At 36.1% G+C, this 22,481-nt stretch overlaps 2 protein-coding genes and 1 non-coding gene across 4 annotated transcripts in view; all 3 read right to left on the bottom strand.

Moving 5' to 3' along the window:
* Nucleotides 1-292: 292 nt before the first annotated feature.
* LOC6651630 (facilitated trehalose transporter Tret1) lies at nt 293-2,222 on the bottom strand. The gene is made up of 6 exons (XM_002073898.3): nt 2,086-2,222; nt 1,793-2,022; nt 1,588-1,718; nt 1,113-1,450; nt 642-1,054; nt 293-548 (listed from the first exon to the last, which is right to left on the bottom strand). The coding sequence occupies exons 1-6, from the start codon at nt 2,162-2,164 to the stop codon at nt 348-350; spliced, it is 1,392 nt and encodes a 463-aa protein (XP_002073934.1). The 5' UTR covers nt 2,165-2,222; the 3' UTR covers nt 293-347.
* A 4,901-nt stretch (nt 2,223-7,123) lies between these two features.
* On the bottom strand, nt 7,124-7,197 carry Trnan-guu. The gene has a single exon. It is a non-coding gene; the product is annotated as a tRNA-Asn (tRNA).
* Nucleotides 7,198-17,548: 10,351 nt separating this feature from the next.
* The window catches only part of LOC6651632 (GATA-binding factor C), a 38,200-nt gene continuing 33,267 nt past the window's right edge, over nt 17,549-22,481 (bottom strand). For both annotated transcript variants that reach the window (XM_002073899.4, XM_023180389.2), the window contains exons 7-9: nt 18,887-19,073; nt 18,606-18,790; nt 17,549-17,954 (exon numbers count right to left, since the gene is read on the bottom strand). In XM_002073899.4, the coding sequence (XP_002073935.3) occupies nt 17,928-17,954; nt 18,606-18,790; nt 18,887-19,073 (399 nt within the window). In that variant the 3' untranslated portion in view covers nt 17,549-17,927. The remainder of the gene's footprint in view (nt 17,955-18,605; nt 18,791-18,886; nt 19,074-22,481) is intronic.

Below are 22,481 nucleotides of genomic sequence, written 5' to 3' on the forward strand. Positions count from 1 at the left end.
GCCGTAAAAAATCGCATCAAATCAAGAAATGCTTTAGCTGAAATCCTTTTGAAAGCCATTGGCCACGTGTAAATAAATTGCTTTCCAATGGAGGATTTAACCCCTTTGACTACTTGACCGGTTCGATATTTTTTTATCAGTGGATGACCGACCAAAAGTTGTGCCGAGTGCCTAGAAAAAGGGTTTCTAATCCTTGGCAATAAAATACAATTTAGCCATGCTCGCTCGAATGCAGAAATGTCGAAGAGAGATAGACAGAAAATAAAAAACACGGATGCCCCTTTCTTATAAAGTGAATGTTTTTTGTTACACTGAGAAAAATACAAACCAAGTACTTAATACTAAAACTAATCATCTAGCATGGATTTACCCTTTGTTTCTTTGAGAAAAACAAAGAGGAAACAGAAACCACATCCGGTTATACCAGCAATTGACCACATGGTAACATCTATGCCCCAATGCTCCATGCAAAGTGGGAATACCCATAGCAAGAATGTGGCAATCAAACTGCAGGACACTATAAAAGCCGATGTGGCTTTGGAACGTATCTATAAAGAGTAAAGAGATTTAATGAGTAAAGAGATTCAATGAGTAAAGAGATTCAATGAGTAATGCGATTTCTTTTAAAGCATTCTACTCACCTTGTAGGGAAACAGTTCCACCAGGCACACAACGAAACAACCTATTAAACCTATATTACCCAGGAATATGTACGATGACATGAATACCAAGGGCAGCCAGCTCCATTCGCTTAGATCATAGATCTGGGCAAAATGTGTGAACAGGCCAAAAGCTGTCAAACTAATGGCCACACCCGCTGTGGACACCAACAGGAGCAGTTTGCGTCCACAAATATCACAGAGCAGGGTCGTGCCGTAGGTTCCCAGCAATTGGACGGCACCAACTATAATTGTACAGGTATCGGGATTCATTTGGCTGCCCGATTGTGCAAATATGGTCGACATAAAGTTGATCAATGGGAAAATGCAACTAAATTGATTAGTTATCACCAAAGCCGTGGCTATGGCATAGGCCTTAAGGGCAGCAGGAGTGACTGAAAAATAAAATTCAATCTTACAATTCAAACTAAAAACTCAAACTAAACAACTTACCAAAGTCCTTCCATGTCACGGCTTCTTCCTTTTCATTACTCTTAGTCAGAGCAATGCGCATTGTCTCAAATTCCGCCATATCACTGATGTTTTTGTTATTATTTCTGATATTGTTGTAATAACAATATGATTCCTCAGCCTCTTTCAATTTACCCTTACGTATCAGATACATGGGAGATTCTCGTACAAAAAAGACCATGGAAAGGAAGTAAGTTGCAGGACAAATAATGGCTATCCATGGCATTATGTGGTATGGAATGTGTGAGCTTAGGATATAACCGATTAAAATTCCAGTATTCATAAATAGCATCATCATAGAAGACAGAGAGCCGCGAATCCTACAAATATCATTCATTATATAGAATAAAAAATTTTGTTAAATAAATCAAGTTAAAGCTAATCGGGCAAATGGTTTTTAGGGCATGTTTAAATTATATTTGCATATAATTTATTTTAAATCATACAATTCACTTACTTGGCATTTGAAATTTCACTGATAAAAATGGGATTTACAATGTACATGCCTCCGCTGCTAAAGCCAGTCAACAATCGTGCGGCATATAGAAATTCTACACTTTGGGCGTAGTAGATCAGTAGCCAGCCACACTGAGATCAGACGGGGGGTTTATTTTTATTTTTATTAGCCACCAACCATATAACGCGTGATGAAATATAATTACCATATTTGGGAATGCCAACAGAAGTAGACACACTCGGTTACCCAAACGATCCAGTAAGAGGCCAAATATAATGTTAGTTATGCCAGAACCCATAGCCACCAAAGAGCCAACCCAAGAGATTTCGTTTAAAGTTAATTCAAAATTAACTGGAGAGTCTGGTGATTGCAATTTACGTAAAGTTGGTGAGAACCAACCAATAGATATGCCATGGCTTATTGCTATCAAATCAGCTGAAAAAGGCAACAAAAATTATTACCAACTCGTTAGGTGTATTTGTTTTCTTTAATACTTACTCAACAGGGTGATTAGAAAAACATAACGATTACGCCTATTTAATAGGCAATCAGATCTTTGAAATACTTTGTCGAACATTTTCAAGTCTATCTACTAAGGATATTGTGGCCAGGATTAAATTAAATTTAGTCTGGCATGGCCCGACGTATTCTAAATACTGAGATTCAATGTCACCTGGCGAGGTGTTTAAATATCTTATTTCTATCCCAAAAATCTTATCGTTAATAAGTAAATCAAGATCAGGGCGTCGCATCAACTTTTGCTATCTTAGTGAATAAATTTAAATGCGACGTCATTGCTAAATAACCCTTGTCCGGCCTGGCACCAGATAACATTAAAGAATACTAAAAAAAGGGGGCAAATTCTGTTAGATATCTTGCAGATATACTATATCTGCCTGTTATCATGCTGTAAAAAATCTGTTAAATGTAATATAAAATGTATTTCAACATTTGGCGGTCTCTTCCAGAAATTCGAATGTTTTTATCGAATATTTTTTAGGAGTTTTACGTTTTGTGAATGGGTTAAGAAATTGTTTTTGCAAATTCTTAGTAAGTTTTTTGATCAGCATCACTAGACGAGTATATCAATACTCTCTGATTTCTACACAGTTTGGGCTTTGGTTTCTCTGTTATCTGCTTGTTCTGATGTTTTTTTTACATATTTGAGACTCATCTAGGAATGCAAAAATTTACCTTGAGCCAAATTAAAGTGCCAATTTATCTCATCAGGTTCTTTATTCAAATGATAGAATAAACGGGTACATGGAATATGGAGAATGGATTTTCTTTTTGAACTAATAATAAGGACTTACTAATATTCTTCCATATTACTTTATCATCCTTTTCATTACCCTTACTTACTAATGTGAGAGCAATGCACATTGTGGGATGTTCTTATATTTATCTGTTTTAATACATTTTAACTCATCGCTACGTCATTGCCAAAGTCATTGCCTTATATGGTCTGGCATTAGGCTACATCGTCGTAGAATCAGAAAAATAACTGATAATGCTTTTGTCTTATTTAATATACACTCATGATCAAAATAATAGGTACACCCCTTAAAATGTAACTTTATTGACTTTAGATTAGCACAAGTTTTTTTCTATTGCATTGATCACCAAAATTTAAATGCACCTTTCTTTATTGAACATTTGTTTATAAAAATACATTGATTTGGAAAAGAAAAATAATTTTATTTAAAAGTTACAAAAAAAAAATGAAATTGCTGAATTTCGTGCTTGATGAAAATAATAAGTACACTTTAATTGACTAAGTCAAATTTAATTTTTTTGGTTTTCAAATCACTGAAAATCGATCTTTGTTTCATTATGTGATTAATATCCAATTTATCCACCATTTTTTTACCGTTACTTTTTTCATCCGGTTGGGGATACTCTTAATCAAAGCTTGGCAGGACTCTATCAAAATCTTCTTCGACGCACTCCCTCAATTGTCGATTGTTGGCACTTTTTTGTCTTTTGTCTTATTACATATATGTATGTATATATTATCTGCCTCTTGTGAAGTGTTTAAGTGGACTATTTTAAATCATGGAATGATCTAAAGTTTTCGTGGTTGGCCGATAAAATAATTAAGATTTTTGGCTTGGAAAATGCAGTAATTTTCAAAAATAGGATTTTAAATTTAAGAATTTATCCCGAATTGCTCGATGACGAATTGAAAGATTCACTAGTTGAAGGTATTGACACATACATATTGCCATATCGGGAGGACGTTTCCTTTCTATTCTATTCTATTACGTTAGAGCCTCTTTCTTTCTCCACTATCTGACAGTCTAGATGACTTTTATAAATGAAAAAACTTATTAATTAAACGAGATAAACTACATTTTTTTAATCGTAACACTGCCTGATTCATTCTCTGATTGGACAATCATCAACTTAATAAGTCGAGAACACCCAAGAGGAAACCGGGAAATTGTATTAAACAATTAATACGTCTAATACTAATATTAAACTTTAAGTTCATAGTTTATAGTTATTATATTACTTGTTGCGATCAAGCTCTATATACAATGTGAATAATGTAAGCCATCTTTGAATTCATAGAGAAATAGTCGTGGTAATCAGAGAGAACAAGTGATTACCACGACTATTTCTCTCTGTGTATTCCGCATATCTGTTTTGTTGCTGTAAAATAAATAAGAATTGAACTGTGTGAAGCGATGAGAATGACGTTTACTTTTATGTTTGTTTATCGCTAAACTGCAAAACTGGACACTCGCCTGGACACTCGTTTCAGGACACAGGACTAGAAGAAGTCAGTGCGAAAGGGTGCAAAAAGCAAAGCAAGGGCGTGGGTGGGTGGGTGGTTATCATCATCCTTAAGATGCTCTGGGTTGTTGACTGGCTTAGGATTCCCACTTTATTATGGATTTATGTGCACCAGTATGTAATTTGTTTTGTCGGCTATATTCAATTTGGTCTATTTTGATTCATTCAACTGTGTAATTGGAGTTGGGTTTGGGATTTGGCATTTGAAATTCGCCAAGTGCGTTTCCCTTGGCAGAAACTATAAAAAAAAAGGTATTCTCAGCTGGAAATTCTGTTTGAGAATGATCTTCTATCGCGTGAGAGAGACACAAACGTAGGCAGGCTATAAAAAAAAGCACACACACACACACAGACACACCGACACTCATAGGTTTTATGGCCTATAACTGGTCTAATTGAAGGCATTGTCATTATTCAGGCAGGTTGGCAGATTTTTCTACTTCTTTGAGTGAGTGGCTTGCATGTCGCCAGGGTTCACTCGCCCAGTTAATTGTCATGTTGCTGTTGCCATTGCCATTGTGTTCGAAGAGACTGCTGAATGACAGCATTTTAAGTGCTGAAAATGTACAAGTTGCACGTAAGGCGACAATTATGCAGGAGTTGGACTCTGCAACATGTTGCAGAAAAACGAAAAAAACAAAAATGTTGCCAGAAGAGTGCAGCCCTTATTAGATGTAGGCGCATTGTAAATGACTCTAAAGTGGCATAATTACACGTTTTGATGACATGTGCAGCAGGAAGACAGATAGACGGACGGACAGACAGACAGACAGACAGTCGAGGATGGGAAGGGGGAGCAGGTCAGACCAAATACTACCCAAAGGAATGCTGTAACGAATGCGCGCGATTAACTAGCCAAAAAGGAATGACCAAAAAAAAACTGACTCTACTGGCCAACACAATTGCATTTTTTGGTTACATTTCGCTCACGTTTCGGCTGCAATTAAAAACGTCCAACAACAACAACAACAACAACAACAACAACAAAATGCGAACAAAAAACAAAGTATAACGCAGAGGAGAACCCAAAGGTAGCCCAGCGGAGGCGCAAAAGGCCGCGTTTAGCCAACTATGAAGATTTAGATAAGCGTCTCATTTTCCTAGCAGCTTGCCCAGGGGCCAGACCTTGTAGCTTTTGGTCTTTTTGGTCAGTTCGTTACGTGTGTGTGTGTGTGTGCGTGTGTCTTTAGAGTCTTTTTTTCCACGTTTTCCATTTCATTTCTCGCACACACACATACATACACAGGGGCGTGTTCCCTTGTATTGGGTTTGCATTTCGACCACAGAAATTGTCACCGGTTTGTCGTAGGATGGAGTTGAGACAGACCTTGGAGTGTTCCATAGCTGCATTTAAATTACATTCGCTTTTTGGCCTCTTGTCTCTCGTGTTGTATTTTGCCAGTGTTTTACGAGGGTGTAAATATGACTCCACTTCACTCCACTCCCCTCCACCTTGTGTGTGTACCTACAATTTATTTGTCATAATGTAATTTTAAATGTTATTATTTCGTTTCTGGGATAGCATTTTAATTAAACTGGCCTACTAATGGGTTTACAAATTGTCTCTACAAGCAACTAACCAACCAACCAACCGTCTAACCAATCAAAATCCAATCCTCTCCAGTCGTGGTCGCAATCATCGCATGGCCTGGTAATGATTGCAAACAATATCTAAGCATGTTGATCTATTCGCAAAGACTGACACTAAAGGCACTAGGAGCTAGGAGCTGGGGTAAAGAAAAGGGAGCCAGAGATAGAGAAAAAGAGAAATAAACAGTTTTCCATAGAATTTTCTACAGTTTTCCCTTTTTGCCGCCGACGATCATGACTCGTTTGCCGACTGCCAAATGCATAGAATTTCCAACAATAATCGCAGTCAGCGACTAACAAACCAGCAAACAAGGCGAAAACAACCAACCAACCAACCAACATCGGGCAATCCAGGGGTATCATCATAATCATAATGCGCATAAGTCTATGGCAGAGCAGGGCAGGGCAGAGAGGGGGGATTGGGGGGAGCTGCAAAGGTCGGGAATTCATTCCAACGAATTCGCAATTCTGTGAAATCAAATTGCACAAATATTTCCTCTTACAGAAAAAACATTTTAGGGCGTAGTCGGGAACTTTTTTTCAAAAAAAGGGGTTAATTCTCTAGAGCTAAAACAAGTTAGCCAAGAAGGTAGTGAATCAAACAAATCAACAAAATCTCTTCCAAACTCTCTCCTTCTGCCAAATAAATATAATGCTCTGCTTGGTCTTTTATTAATTTTAACTCGAAATCTCCCCTTTAATAAAATATATTTTTGCACAAAAGGTTTATGGAGAGGACTACGTAATTTTGTGATTCTTTTTCAGATCAGTGACTACTATTTTGAAAGCTCTTTAAGAATTAATAACAAGAATCATCTTATTATCCCGAAAACTTGTCATATATTTGTTTTTGCCCCAACTACGCCCCTGTGCTTATGCATGCACTGCTCTCGCTGAGGGATATGACGATCCCCCAGTTGGTATCCCCCTAACTAAGTAACTAAGGCTTAAGATTAACCAACAAGCCAGCCAGCCAGCCAGCCATCCAGTTGGAGGAGGAGAGACACACAGACACCACAAGCCACAAGCAAATCCAAGTGAACAGATGTTGAACCATGGGCTAAACAAAAAGTTTATGCGGTGAATGAAATAAATTTAAAAATTCATATATCATGAAAAAAGTTTTTTAGAAAAAAAATTATTGGACCGCCCCCGGGTGGACTCGAACCACCAACCTTTCGGTTAACAGCCGAACGCGCTAACCGATTGCGCCACGGAGGCACTTGTCCTCCCAGTGACTAATACTAGTTAATGAATTATCAATTCAATATGACAGTTAGTCATAGGTTTATAATTGCGAATGTATACTATATACCTAGATATAGACGGAAATATGTGGGGGACTCCCAGTTCTTTCGAGTATTTTGTATCTGATCGTTGTTACTTGTGTTGCCGTGTAAACATTTTTAGCGTCTGGCAGTCTCCAGTGAACGTGATAAGCCCAAATCAACCGCATCATCATCATCATCGTCATCGTTGTTGTCGTTGTCGTCGTGGTGGCTGCCTTTTTTTTTTTTGTGTACTAGAGACAGAGACAGAGCCAAGCCAATCGGCACGGCAGACCATGGAATTACAGCATCTCTAATCTCTCGACAATTGTGGGCGCACACAGAGAGACCAGCGCGAGATCATGCGAAGAAGGAAATGAATTCGCGCAATGCAACTGCAGTGCCATGGCCAAAACAGGGATGGCTGCAGAAGGAGGAGGACGGCGGAAGGCAGGAGGAAGTAGACGGTCCCAGTCAGACCCCAAGCAGTCTGCAATGGCTTGTCGCCCGGGTCCTTTCCTGGTTCTTTTTTCGAAGATCGTCGTGTCGTCTGGTTTTTTCTAACTCGGGAGAATTCCTTTAAATGGTTTTTTTTTTCGTTTGTGAGCATTTTTGCTTCAAACCGACCAAATGAATCATCCCAAACATTGCTCCCTCCCTGCTGTGGCGTTGAGTTCCAACCCAAGAGAGAGACAGAGAGAGAGAGAGAGAGAGAGGGAGGGAGGCAGAGTCCAAAGATGTGTGAATTTTTGTTGTTGTTGTTATCTCTGGGGCTGTGGCGAAAAGAGTGAAAATTTATTGAGCTGTGGGCGCGCATTATTCATGGACTGCATCGGACCAAGCCGAGCCGAGCCAAGCTAAGCTAAGTCAGAACAGGCCAGTCAGTCAGGTTTTGGGGTCCCAAAAGTAGGCGACACCGGGACCTGAAAGAGTCCAAGTCCGATTCCAAGTTGCTTTGGGGAGTTGGACAGTGGACTTAACTATACTGGACTGCTGGCGACTGTTGCCGTCAGTTTGGGTTAACAGGTTAATGTTGTCCAAAACAACATGGAAACCGAGAGGGAGAGAGGCGAAATATCTATGTGTTGCCATTGTTTCACATGCATTTCACAGCAGCGGGATCCGTGACCAGATCGAACCACTTATCGCCTGTCAAATGCAATCGATAATCTTGTTGTTGTTATTGTAGTTGTTATACTGTATCCTAATGGATAATGGCAATGATGAAAATGTATTCCAGTTATTGTCTAATCGTGGCTGAGGCTAAAAGTGTTGCCTGCTTATCACCTGACCGGGGGGGTAATTACACCAAAAATGATGTCGAAAACAATAATTCGTTTTGGCTTTATTCCAAGAAACTGAAATTTATGCCTCTTATGGTTGCAGCAAGAGAGAGAACACTACCATGGACATGCCCCAGGCGCTTTTATCGTGCAACATCAATAAATTCTGCTAGCAGAAACAGCAGCAGCAGCAGCAAGAGTAGAAGCAACAGCAACAAGCAAACAAAAATCGCAGGTATCAACATTTCATAATATTTGCAATAAACATGCAACTGTGGCAATCTCAGTTGAAGCTGCTTAAACTCCAAGTCTTTAAGTCTTTGGGAGCCCAGTTGCTGGCAACATTTAGCGCATCATGTTGCGTGAAATTTGACACTTTTTTATGCTGCTGTTGATGCTGCGGTTGCTGTTGGCGATGACGACACAACTTTTCACCGCCCAGACAGACGGGCAACATTTTGTGTGTGTTTTGTGGGCCCAAAAGGCATCTCATCTTTAACGGGGGCTACCGAATTTATGTGCCTTTGTCATATTTGCCATGACCGGGCCAGGCCATAAGGCCATTTGCATTGCGTTGTTGTTGGATGTATTTTTTGTGTGTTAAAGAAACAAACAAACAAATATACAAATATGGCCAAATGCTTTGTTGTTGTTGTCAACAACTTCTACTAAGCCAAACGTCCAGTTTAACCTCTTCAGCTGCTGCAGCGTTGCTGCCGTTGCGCCTCAACGCTGCATAAAAGGCAAACTCTTCTTTCTGTTGCATGTGCCATGCAAAGAGACGCACACAATCAAGCGACAAATTGATCGCACTACCAGATAGCGCCAACCTCATACAGTGGGCAACCATACCAATCAAAGGGGCAAAGTAAAATAGTCACCTTAAATAGAACAAGTATTAAAATTGTTTGAAATCTTGAGAAAATATTTCACAAGGCACTTTGGTTTAACGTTTTCCTCAAGTCTAAGAAACATTTCAGAGTTTAGTTTAATTAATTTTTTAACCTTTTAAATTCTTGAAGAATTTGTATTATAAAAATCATTTAGTATACTGAAATTAGAACTAAATGTAGTTATATGAAAATTATTCGTTATCCACAATCGTTTTCATTATCCCCGACGGAAGTACCTTTTAGTATTGATTCATCAGGGGAAACTCCACCTATGTCGGGGTTCGAACTCGAGATCAAAAGAATTGAGTTATATGAGATTGATTTGATTTGCTTACTGTGTTTTCTTTTTTGTAGCTGATATTTTGATTGATTATGTCATTAGTTTTTACAAAAAAAAAACACTCTTGAAAGTTAATACTTTTTTTTTAATGTTGTTTAAAGTAGTTACTGATAATACAATAACAAACTAAAACCGTTTAAGAAATCAACGCAGTGATAAGTAAAACAATAGTTATTCATTTATCTACAATCCTTTACATTATCCCCAATGGAACTAACTTTCAGTATTGCTTCATCGGGAAGTAAATGCCACCTACTTAGGGGCTCGAGATCAAGTTCGATCAAATTACTTAAAAGTGATGAAAGTGTTGCCCAAGCTGAATCATCATCTCTAATGAAAGTTAGATAAATTTAAGTCTATGCCAATGAGATCATTCCATGCTGATATAAACATCTATTTTAAAAGGGTGAGAATATGAATATACAGAATATTTTTCAAGGCAATGTTAAAAATAGAACTTATTACTTTCTTATCACGGCCAAGCACTTATCATGCAAAGTTAATGCGATTGTATATGGTTAAAATAGTGTCATAAATTTAATTTGGTTTACAGTTGTGGAGGGTTTTTCTAGCCAAGTAAGTGCCATAAATTAGAAGATCACCAGTTTTGTTATTGGTTTTGGTAATTTCTATTCGATCCACTGTATCTCATTTAATGCTCTCTCTAGTTATGGTCTATGCAGAAGGAGCCTTTAAGTCTGAGTCGCCTCAACGTAACTAATATCTGTTGCAATTGCCAATGCCAATTTTCCTATTTAATATGCCACGAATTGACATGGGCCGTTGCCATTAAGCACATTTGATATGGCCAGGCCCAAAGCATACAGAGGAGCCTAGAAGAGACCAAAGAGTCAGGGCTATGCTCCATGTTTGGAGTTGGTTATGGACATGCTGTGACATTACTGCCCATTTGCCCAGTTTCAGTTCCAGTTGCATCCAGCAGTTGCATCTGCATGTTTAATTTAATCAAATTAGCTGAGAAATGAAAATGTTTTTGCCCTCTGCCCAATGCCACCAAAAACTCATTTAGTTAATCAGTTGATTGCGTAAATCTAAAACAAATTATGACATATATGCACACATATTGTGGCCGGTATAGCATATTGAAACTGCATATATCTCTGTGCTTGTGGTAATTTCTATAATTAATTTGAACACCACACACACACACACACACACAGAGACACATACACACTGACAATTTGTGCAATTTAATTTCATTAGAATAATTCTAATTAGAGCAGAGCTGTTGTTGTTGCCATTATATTTAGTTATCACAGTTGAACCATCGCACAATTTGGTCCAACTTGTATCCATGTCTGTCGGTGTGTGTGTGTGTGTGATAACTGAAATTTAATTGAAATTGTGGCTGCCATTGTAAAATTAATGAATAAAGAGAAGCAATTACATTTAGCAGCTGGCTCTACCTCGTCCTCTGCCCACGAATGACTGACCAAATGCATTGATGAGCTTTGGCCAAAATGATAAATAAACCTAATGGAAATGGGCAGATTATAATGTTTGTCCCCATCTAAATTGAATTGCAAGCCATGGCTAACCTATATTAAAATTCATTTAAATTGACAGAGGAAACAAAGTAAAGAGGAAAAAAATATACAGTATATCGAAATTGATCGAACTTGGTAAAAGGAAATGTTTCTACCCATGTCCATATCAAGGCTAATCATCTAAAGAAGTGTTTGTTTGTCCGTTTCTGTTTGTGCGTGTCCCGTGTCCATGTCCTTGCTTCTCCATTGTGGGGCCCAGCCATCCAATCAGATAAACCTCCCCCCCGGCAGACCTTCCAGAGCAGAAGGAGCAAACGAAACAGAAATAGAGACCAGAGAAACAGAGGACAATGAATAAATGTGTATTGTGTATGTGTTTGTGGTATCGAAATTTTGTATTTGAGTTGGGAGTTAAGAGCATTGGTCATGCATTGTGGTCCCTATTGCCCCTGGATATCAGGATCCAAGTTGCCCACTAATTAGTTAATGCATGAGCCAATATTTGTTGTATCGGTTCGAAATACACATGTTCCAGGAAATTAACCCATTGATTTATGTCTCCGATTATACTGATGAGTATTGCAATTAATTCAAATTCTATTAGTTGTACTTGTCATGTCGATTGATTCATATTCTTGTTAGAATAGCAAATATAATTAAATGGAAATAACTCAAAATAATAATTATTTCATTACCATAATGAAAGACTTGCAATTATAAAACGTTTTCGTCTAAATCAATTACTGTTTATTATTAAGCAATAATTGAGTTCCTCATATTTTAATTTTAACGTGTTCTATATTAAATGTCTAGAAAACTCAATGAGATTTTATTTTTACATAATTGTTAATTGATATTTAGACCAGAGTTTTTATTAAAAGTTTTCAAACCTTTGTAATGGAAGCTAAGAAATTGTTCAATAAAGGATTCTAAGTTAGAAACAAGAGAAAACGTATTTTACTTTGTGAACTTTTGTTTTTAAAAACTAATTCAGTCGGTACGAAAATTTTTGCATTATAGTGCAAAAATTTGTAAATTATATAGATAACAACTATATATAAGTTACAGTGGGTCCCAATTTTCTGTGCTCCCATTACCCGGACACCAGTATTATCGGGGATGAAGTTAAGTTCGTTCCGTTGTCACTGTTAACCTCACGGTTATCTCTATTACCCGTGATTTCAAACGAAATTTTGTTTTCTAAAATAATACAACGAATTCGGGGCTTCCCCGTTTTAGTTAGCAATCAATGAGAAACACGAGTGTATGTATGTATGTATGTATATAAATTAACAAAAAAAAAATTAATAAAATAATTAAAAGTTAATTCTAAATTAACAAAAAAATTTAAAATAATAATGTTGCCAATAACAAAAGACAAGCAAAAACTAAAGAAGGCACAAAATTCAAGAAAATTTTACTTGTGTAAATACTTTTTTGCCAAACTGTATGTACAGTGAATGTCACTGAAAATCGTACATCTATTGTGAATTTACAATTTACTTCATAATTTTTGTACAAAATATGCTTCAAAACAGAGGTAAAATAAATACTTCAATAATATAGTCATAAGAACAGGATTGTCGATTGACATGAATGAGATTTCATTTTTTCTCAAAATGTCTCAATACTCCGATATGTACGAAAACATGCTGTCACTGAAAATCGTACAATCGTACCGTTTTTGTTAAAAATAGAAAAATTAGGTGAAAAATATATAGCATTTTATACTTTGCTGGAACGACTAAGCGTTTTTCGAGGATATAATTTTGTTCTTAATTCAAGTTCACATATTTTTTGACCTTTTTGTTGTGCTGGTTTTTTGCCACTGCTTTCTTTAAGGAGCCTTTTTTAGATCTTTCTTGTCAAAAATGAAGCAATTTCCAAAAATTGGTATTGGTATTTAAATATCTTGAATATGATAAAGGATATTCACATTTATGTATGTACATATGTATGTACTTATAAAGTTTTAAGTACAAATTACATACATATGTGGAAATTTTGCTCTTGATTTACAGGGTTTTTCGATTTTCAGTGATGGCTTTGGTCCCGAACTGTATATAGAAAACTTTTTTTTTATCTGCTTTGCTTAACTAATAAATAATTGGCAATGTTTCTTGTCAATCAGTTTTTTAGTCAATCTATATACATACATATATGTATGTGTATATGTACATATATAAATAGGTAGCTTATTTAGAGAATTCTTTATTAAGCAATTATTCCATTTTATCTTCTTGTCAAATAAAGTTATCCTGTTTCTACATATATCCCATTGTTTGTTCTTATTTGACTGCTACTAATTAGTTAATGCATGACCCAGTGAAATATAGATTGGAACTCGCATAGATAAAAATGTTTATGGAAATTTCTATTCGGCTTACATACATATCGAAATGTATATGTGTGTGTGACGATGTAGACCCATTGATTTATGCCCATATTTTGTTTATTTTATTTATGGTTTAGATATAAGTTGCCTAAATGCCCTTGTTGCTATAAGTTTCTGATGGCGTGCCACAAATATCTGTGTGAGTGTGTGTGAGTGTGGCATGTACATACATATGTAAATGGTTAAACATTTCTCCCTTATCTAAGATGCAGATTAACTGATTTATATGACTAGTCATTTTGTATGCATTGATCACCGAGTTATTTTCCGAAGGGGGAGTAGTGGGAGGAGGAGTTAGTTAGTTAGATTGTCCCTCTGATGCATGGATAAAGTTACAGTTAGCTCATGACACATTTGGGCAAGTAGTTTGTATTTGGTTTTAGTTAAAGCTAATTACTAAGGCATTTACGAAAGTTATATTGTAATTATATAGCAATTAGGGTTGTTGGTTTTTGATTTTTTTTGTTGTCCACTGCCCTAATGATTAGGGTCTGTCTCTGTGTCTGGTACGTAGTTCATGTGATGCTGTTCATACACATATGGAATCTGGATAAGGATCTTTATATCAATATATGTATATATATAAATTTAGTTAATAGTATCATCGACTTGCTTGGCTGCATGTTGTCGTGCATTTAATTGTTGTCCCAATTACACCATAGTTATAGAATTCAAAACCCTATACCTATTATTTTATTGTATTTTGATCGGTAGAAAACAAAAAAAAAATTTCAAATAGAATTTCAAATTGGGGACAAGGCGCAACGGAAGCATCAAATATAAGTATGTATATAATATAATAAAATAATAAGGTCATAAAGAGAATTATAATTTTTGCCTGGATTTAGTTTTTGCCATTTTAATGGCCACTAGACACGACATACGTTCTGGCCATTAATTAGCACTTGGCCCACAGCCTAGATGTTTGTTTGTATGATGGGCATAACAAAGGGCTCATTTAACTACTCACAACATTGACCCAATCAAGAAAAACAAAAGACTTAGGCAACAAACGCATATCGCTGGTTGTTCTTAGATCTGCTATAACTATATGTATATATATATATAATATACTCAGTATGTATATAGGTGGGTACAAAACAAAATTAACATGCCATTTCACGCCTCAATACAACTCATAATTCATGCCGCCTTCAATGGCCCAGCAACAACAGCAAATGTGCTGCATAACCAATGAAACATTTCATCTGTTTGTATTGAATCTGAACGACTAGAAAAATACCCCTTTAAGGATCATGTGTCGACAAGAAACATAAACTACAGGAAGTATTTCTCAAATGTTAACCCTCTACGGCTCGTGAGATTTTAATCGATTGTCATCAAATATAACAAACAATAAAAACTAATACTGTTTTGAATATTATGAAAATTTATTAAAGTTAAGAATAAACAAATTAAACTTTTTAACATTAAATAATTTCCCAAATGATTTAGAAAACGGTCAAAATTAATGATTTTATTAGATATCGATATGTGCCTTGAGGCACTTTTAAGTCTTAGAGCAGTGGTCGGCACGGCCCATTTCCCGGACTAGGGCCTAGCTCTGCCGCAGCGCTGCCGTCTCACATACACTGTAAATGCTCGTGTAGGTTCGGCAACGGCACTTCGAAAACAATTCGACAATGATTCGAAAAATGATTATCAAAAGACTCTAAGACTTCTTTAAGTCCATTAACCCTCTTATTAATGGAGAATCGATTTACCTCCTAGCTAAACTTCAAACAAAGATCTTCTTAAATTTCTGTTACTTCTTGATAATTTGCTTGTTAATTTACTTTGTATTTCTAAGATTTTAAGAGATCTTCTTAAATTTCTTTTACTTCTTGATAATTTGCTTGTTAATTTACTTTGTATTTCTAAGATTTTAAGAGATATTTCCGATAAAAACATAGTTGAAAACTTTATAAATTTAAAGTTTATTTTAAACTCTAAGATAAGCAACGAGTTTATCTACCAAAACTTTTTTACAATTGAATTTCAGCTCTGAAACAATCAGTATATATTATTTATCTTGTTGAATTTGCAAAGTTTTGTATAGGAATGATAAGTTCTTTGTCTATATATAGACATATGCTTTGGAAAATATTTACTTTTGATATAGATAAAGTCCATATACTCTCTGAAACTCATGAAAGTTTGATGGGTATAATGACCAAAGTGAGGCACAAGCACGTTTCTGTATTTTGTATTTTGTATTGGAAGACGCATCGAAATTTAAAGAGCAATTCATAAGCCATAAATGGGCATTATAAAGACATTGTAGGCAACAGCATTAACATGAACTGGACATTGGCATCGATTCCAACCCATTCTCATTCCCATTTCCATTCCCATTACCAGACCAATTTCGATTTCTTTAATTTCTGTCCACTCATCTGGCAGCAATTAATCATTTCACCCTTTAGTTACCGTTCTCACTCTCTCCACCTCTCTCTCTCTCTAAGAATAATATTATTATAGTTTTATTTGTTTATTTTTTGTTTTTTTTCTTCATAAATTATTTTTATTTATTTTTATGATTTTTTTTTTCGATTTTCGTATATATTTTTCTGGTGATTGCCTTTAAATTTAATACAATTTTTCTTTCTGCTTTTTTGTTTTTTTTTTATAAGTTTTAACTATCAATATGGCCAAATTACAATACATTTATCGTTTATACTTAAATCTATATGTATGTATATATATATATATATATATATTTATTTATAGTAATTTTTTGTTTTTGTTTTCTTTTGTTTTTTGTTTATACCACACGAACATAAATTAGAATTAAGACTAAAATATTTGCCATTTACTTTATACACATATATAACTTAAGGGTTTGAAGGGGGAAGTTTGTGGGGTTGGGGTGGGGTGTGGTTGGGGGGTAATAAAGTTATAATTATTATTCACTAAAATTATACAAAAATTGCTAACAAATGTATATTACAAATTGCCTTTAACATTGAATTTAATTTAATTTTTCTTTATTATATTAATATGCGTAGTTTTATTTTTTGTTTTATTTTTTGTTTTTGCGCATTTGTTAAGACTTAGGCATAAACATTGAACATTTAATTTGTTGTAGTTGTTGTTTAAATTGGGTGCGAATTTTGTTTGTGATTTGTTTAAGTTTATTTTACAATTTCTTTTATATTATTATTAGATGCAGCGAAGTCTAATTACATACATTTATTTGTTTATCACGTCTGGTTTTGTTTAATGTCTAATAATTTAACTAATTTACATTATAAAGTATTGCAATTTACAATTGCATTGTGAAATAGGACAAATACATGAATATATATATACGTATATATATATATATAAAGTGTTGTTGTGGCGAATTTATACAAAAACAGTTTTTCTTTGATTTTGTTTTCATTTCTTGTTTTGTTTTTTGTTTTTTTGGACGTGCATTGTAATTAGTTGTTGTTGTAGCTTAATTTTTAGTTCTCTGTGTGCTTTGTTGTTTTGTTTTTTGTTTTGTTTCAAAATTGTATTTACACATTAATTTATATATATTATTACATTATTTTGAATGAATTTCATTTGTTGCTGATTTGTGGTTGATTTTATGGCAATTAATTACATTGAGAAATTAAATTAATTAAGCGAAATATGAAACAGAAAATAATAATAATAAAATTCATATACACACACATACATATACACAAAGACAGAGTCACAAAAACCAACAAAAAATACACACACACACAATCATAAAGCAAATACAAAATATATGTATAATATTTTTTTCGTTTCTTTTTTTTTATTTTTTATTATTATATGTGTGAGCGCAGCCCTTTAATTAATTTTAATGACTTTTTGTTGCTGCTTTTTGTTGTTGTTGTGGCTTTTGCTTCTGCTTCTGCTGCTGCTGCTGCTGCTGACGCCGTCGGACGACGACGACTTAAATAATTAAAAATTGCACGCAATGTTTACAATTAGGAATTAGCCAGCATTTTGACCAGCTCCCCCATATCCCATGTCCGTAAGGCCCGGCTTTGGCTGGCTGTGTCAATGGCTGGCCAAAATATGTACGAGTACAATAATAGAAAAGTCCTCAGTTTGGCATTGTGTTTGTTGTTTGTTTGTTTCTTTCTTTCTTTTTTCGTCTTCTTCTTCTTGTTCTTGTGGTTTCTCGGTTGTTCAAATCAATTCATTCTGTCCATAAATCGGACATAAATCCGCTGTCGCAAAGCCGTTGCCCGATGTCTTGACTCTAGCTGAACAAATTGTTGTTCAAATTGTTCCCACTCCATCACGTGTAATCTGTACGCCAAGTACCCTAAAAGAGAGGAAGAGACACAAAGAGAAGAGGGGGAAAAATGTTGGTTAAGTCAAAGTCTGAATATTACTTTGAGTTTAGATTTGGATATAAGAAAACAAAAAGACTGGTTTTGTTTAATAGATTTGTTGGATACCCTAAAAAAAAAGTACTTGCTTATTAGTTATTTATTCATACTGAAATCTCAATCTAAAAATACTTAGGAACCCTCATTTGAGTGTATAGGTAATAATATGCAATACTTCCTAGACAAAGTTTACTCTATTTATGGAAATTGGTTTCATTATGTAAGCCAAAAACGCAAATACTTTACAAAATTTAAGCTAACTACTACAAGTATATAAACTTAATATTCTAAAGAGTTGAACTAGATCTGAGACCTGCCTCAAACTTGTTGCTCCCAGTCTCTAACATATAACCACAAGAAAAGTGAGACAAAATTTAGCCACAACATTCTAATGACAGAAATAAAAATATATAAGTAGAGCTAGGCTTAAGATGTTTAAACACCAAACCATTATAAGTTTGAAATGCTTATAGAAAACTATCTGAGAATGTCTAAATTTCTTAATTTTTTTTAAAACCAGTCTAATTTTTCTTTATAAATGTGAAGCTTCTTTCCAGAAAAGCTTTCAAAAGCTAAACACTTACCATTGAACCGAGACCCAAGTGATAGGGCTGTGAGTGAGGAACAACTGCTCCACCCAATGAGCCACTGGAGAAGCCTCCTTGCAGACCAGACGAAGCGCCCAGAGCGCCCATGCCGCCGGTATACCAGCTGCCATGCATATGCGCATGCGCCGGATGCAGACCACTGGAAAGGTGTCCATGTTGCGCTGGAATGAGCGAGAGAGGGAGAGAAAGAGAATATATACATGTGTTAGTTGATTGTGACTTTGTGTGTGTGTCTGTGTTAATGTGTCTATGCTTACCCATTGAGGCCGAGAAGCCGCCACCAAAACCCTTCGATGGATCCAATGGTTTAAAGTCACCCATGCCCAAATGACCGCCAATAGGTAGACAACCGCCGCCCAAACCCTTTTTCTTCTTTGATTTTGAGCTGAGTTTGCGATTACGCGTCTGGATGCCCTCCTTTTTCATTGTCAGTGGACGATTGACCTGTAAAAAAGAATAGAAAAAACCAAAAGAAAAGTTAGAAATGAATTGGTGTGTTGGTGTGTGGGAGTCAGTCGAAAAAACCTAAAAAAAAAGCAAAAATCAATAAACTATATAAAATGTCTGACCACTAGGATGAAAATGGGTCAAATTTATGCAAATTCATGGGCCGGAAATGCCGCTAGCTGCACACGCTGTCTGTTGCAGTTGCAGTTGCACCATAGGGATGAAGGGGCCGGGTACGGTACCGGGACGGGCCGAAACCGGGAAGTGAAAATGAAGTATTACAAGCATTTCTACACGATCAGATAAGCGACATTTGCGAATGCGATTAGTTGGCGCTGATAGGCACGATGGCAACGGCAACGGCAACCGGGTGAAGTTTTTCTTTTTTTTTTCAGCACTCTTTTTTTTTTTTTTTGTAATTTTATTTTTGTACATAGTCTGCGCCATTGTTGAAGCTGCCTTTGCTGCTGCTGTTGCTGCTCTTCATATGCAACTTCTTATCACTTGCGAACATCTAAGCGGCAGCATGCGCTTCATTGCGCTACAATTACAATATTGAGTTACCCATTCCCAACAAAAGGGAAAGAAAAGTTACATTATATATATATAATATATATAGCTATATATATATTTCCATAGAGGTTGGTTGGGAGGGAGGTCAGGAGAGAAAGAATTGCCTACCCTAAGGCTACCTGGGCGTGAATTACGACATTGTTTGCTGCCTTTTTGTTGTGTGTTGTTGTTGCTGTTGTGTGTGTGTATTATGCCCCTCTCAGCCCTCTTACTTAAAAGCAAACACAGAAATTGTTAAATTGCTGGCAATTGTATGAGCCTTTGAAGAGCCGAGATTGTTGCCGTTGTTCCTGTTGGTTAGGAGGGGTTGCTTATTGTTTGTTGTTGGATTGTCGTCCCCGAAACATATGTATGAAATCAAAAAAAAAACGTATCACTTACACAAAACGCACTTAGCTAAAAACGCAGAGAGAGAGAGTGAGAGATTGTCAGGACCAATACCAATCTCAATCCCTATATATGTGGGCTGGGCAATCTCCATTCTTTTCGTAATTGATAGTCTCTCTAGCGTTTAGCGCAAATTGTGGCAATTAGCAACTCGGCAGCTGCTGCTGCTTTTGAGCTTTAATTGATATGCAGCAACAAAGCATAAAGTTGTTAATGCCCAGGCCGGGCTCATTAGGAAATTCAAGTGAAAACGACACCCAAACCCCATACCCCCCTCCCCATCTTCTATCTCCATCTTTACATATGTAGCAACTGTGGATTATTATGTTTTTATGCATAAAATCTAAATCGAGCGTGGAGTAAACACGCGCCGCTGCAGCCGAGTTGCAATTTGACAGGCATTTCAGCCGAGTGGGTGGGCCCCCATCATCTCCTACTCCTCACACACACACACACACACACACACACACAGAGAGAGGTTTGCCTGTTGTCGGTAAATTATGTGAGACGATGATCATGATGTTGTTGATGAGGATCATGTGGATGAGGATCAGATATTGATGGCGATGGTGATGATGACGACGGCGCCAGGCTGTTTATGTGCACCGTTAGGTCACCTTTTTGTTTTGTTATCTGTTTTTTTTGGGAATTATTATAGCTGCTTTACATGCGGCATTTTATCATAGTGACGCCGCAGGATATTCAGTATTTTGTGTTTTATTTGCCGAGACAAGTGCACAGCAGGCGTCCGGCTCAACGGGCTGATAAACGCTCAACCAAAAAGACAAGTTTCATGCCCAGCAATTGTCTCATTTGTTGTTAATTAACATGCAGATATACTTTATATATACTTATATATATATTTTGTTTTGTTTTCCACAGAACTGCGTGAAGACACGCGCAACGGTTCGACGCAGATAAAAGATAAAACTAAAGCAAAGTGCAGATCTCGAAAAACGAACCTAGGCACAGTAAAGCCTCAAAGATGTAATATCAAATGTAATTATGTAAGTGTAATAATCTGATGAACTCGAAGATGTAATATCAAATGTAATTATGTAAGTGTAATAATCTGATAAACTCTTTTATTTTATTGAAATTCATTAGTTTATATATTTTTGATAATCAAGTTGATTGTTTTATGAGAAGTTTTAGATGCAGATAGACTCAATTTGATTAACATAAAACCTTTGCATAATACATGAGGCATTGATTATTATTCAATCTCAGTCATAAATTAAATCAATGATATAAAGTGAATGAAATAAAAGTCATATAAGCAGAAATTATGATATTATTGGTATTAAAGGATTAAAATTGATTTAAACTCACAGAAACAGTCAAACAATTTGCTCACATTAGCTAGTATTCACTGTAGTTAGCTGTGCTATGCATTTAGATTCAGCATTTCCATAAAATGTGCCAATCACTTGGCTCAAAGAAAGAGAGAGAGAGAGAGAGAGAGGGGGGGGGGCAAGGAGGGGGCAGACTGAGAGGCCCACACATTCAGCCACTCGGTGCACTCGATGCCATAGATTGGCGGCCAAATGACAAACGAATTGAATTGAAATGAACTGTTAGGCTCAAGCTCTATACACCAAATGCAACTGGCAAAAAAATGTGTGCGCTGATTGGCATCTTATCAAGATGGGACACTGTCCAATTGAAAGAAAATTTTTGCAAAATAAATTTCGCCGCTCTATGAAAGCAAAAAAAAAAAAGCCACCCAAAGCGCAACCATAGAGAAAAAAAAGTTAAACAAATCAGATTAGACATATGTAGTAGATACTTACATATATAAAAGTAGATCATGTGTGTATGTGTGTGTGTGTGTGTTTTGCTTTGATATTTTGTTTTAATTTTTATTTTGCCTTTTATGGCCGCGCTCAATTAAAATATTTCGCCTTATTCTGATCAAAATCAAATGCAAGTTCCACCAACTGTCTGTGGCAAGCCGCAACTTAATTAGTTTTACAGTCAACCAACTAAGAGGGAGAGGTAGGGGAGTCAAGGGACAGCCAGACAGGTGGCCCATCATTTAGAAGAGGGACCACTGACATGTAAATGTGCCAAAAGTTCAAGTAAACTCATTAAAAAACTTGACTGCAGGCGAAATAGAAACAAAAACCAAAAAAAAAAAAAGGAAAAAAGGAAGCAAACCAGAAAGAAAAGAAAAGTGTGTGTGTGCAAAGGAAGATGAGAGCGAGAGGGAGAAAAAAAACTTTGTGCCTGGCCTAATGAATATTTAATCAGAAAGGGCGAAAAGTCACCATCCGTCCCCTTGGGGGCGCATTCAAGCAGAGAAAACAAAATATTATTAAATGCAGTTTAGTTTTCCACATGGGGAGTCCATTACATAAATAATGCCAATTTCCACAACAACAACAAAAAACAAGGAAAGGAAGGAAAAGGAAGGGTCTCCCCGTGTACTGCCGCCGCCGTTTG

The sequence above is a fragment of the Drosophila willistoni genome, chromosome 3R (assembly GCF_018902025.1).
Source record: "Drosophila willistoni isolate 14030-0811.24 chromosome 3R, UCI_dwil_1.1, whole genome shotgun sequence".
Classification (NCBI taxonomy): domain Eukaryota; kingdom Metazoa; phylum Arthropoda; class Insecta; order Diptera; family Drosophilidae; genus Drosophila; species Drosophila willistoni.

Excerpts from the sequence above, each read along its gene's own strand:
- LOC6651630 (XM_002073898.3), bottom strand. The coding sequence starts at position 2,164 with ATGTTCGACAAAGTATTTCAAAGATCTGATTGCCTATTAAATAGGCGT. Across the intron at positions 2,023-2,085 it reads TTTTCTAATCACCCTGTTGA|CTGATTTGATAGCAATAAGC; the intron begins GTAAGTATTAAA and ends TGCCTTTTTCAG. Across the intron at positions 1,451-1,587 it reads AGTGAAATTTCAAATGCCAA|GATTCGCGGCTCTCTGTCTT; the intron begins GTAAGTGAATTG and ends TGATATTTGTAG.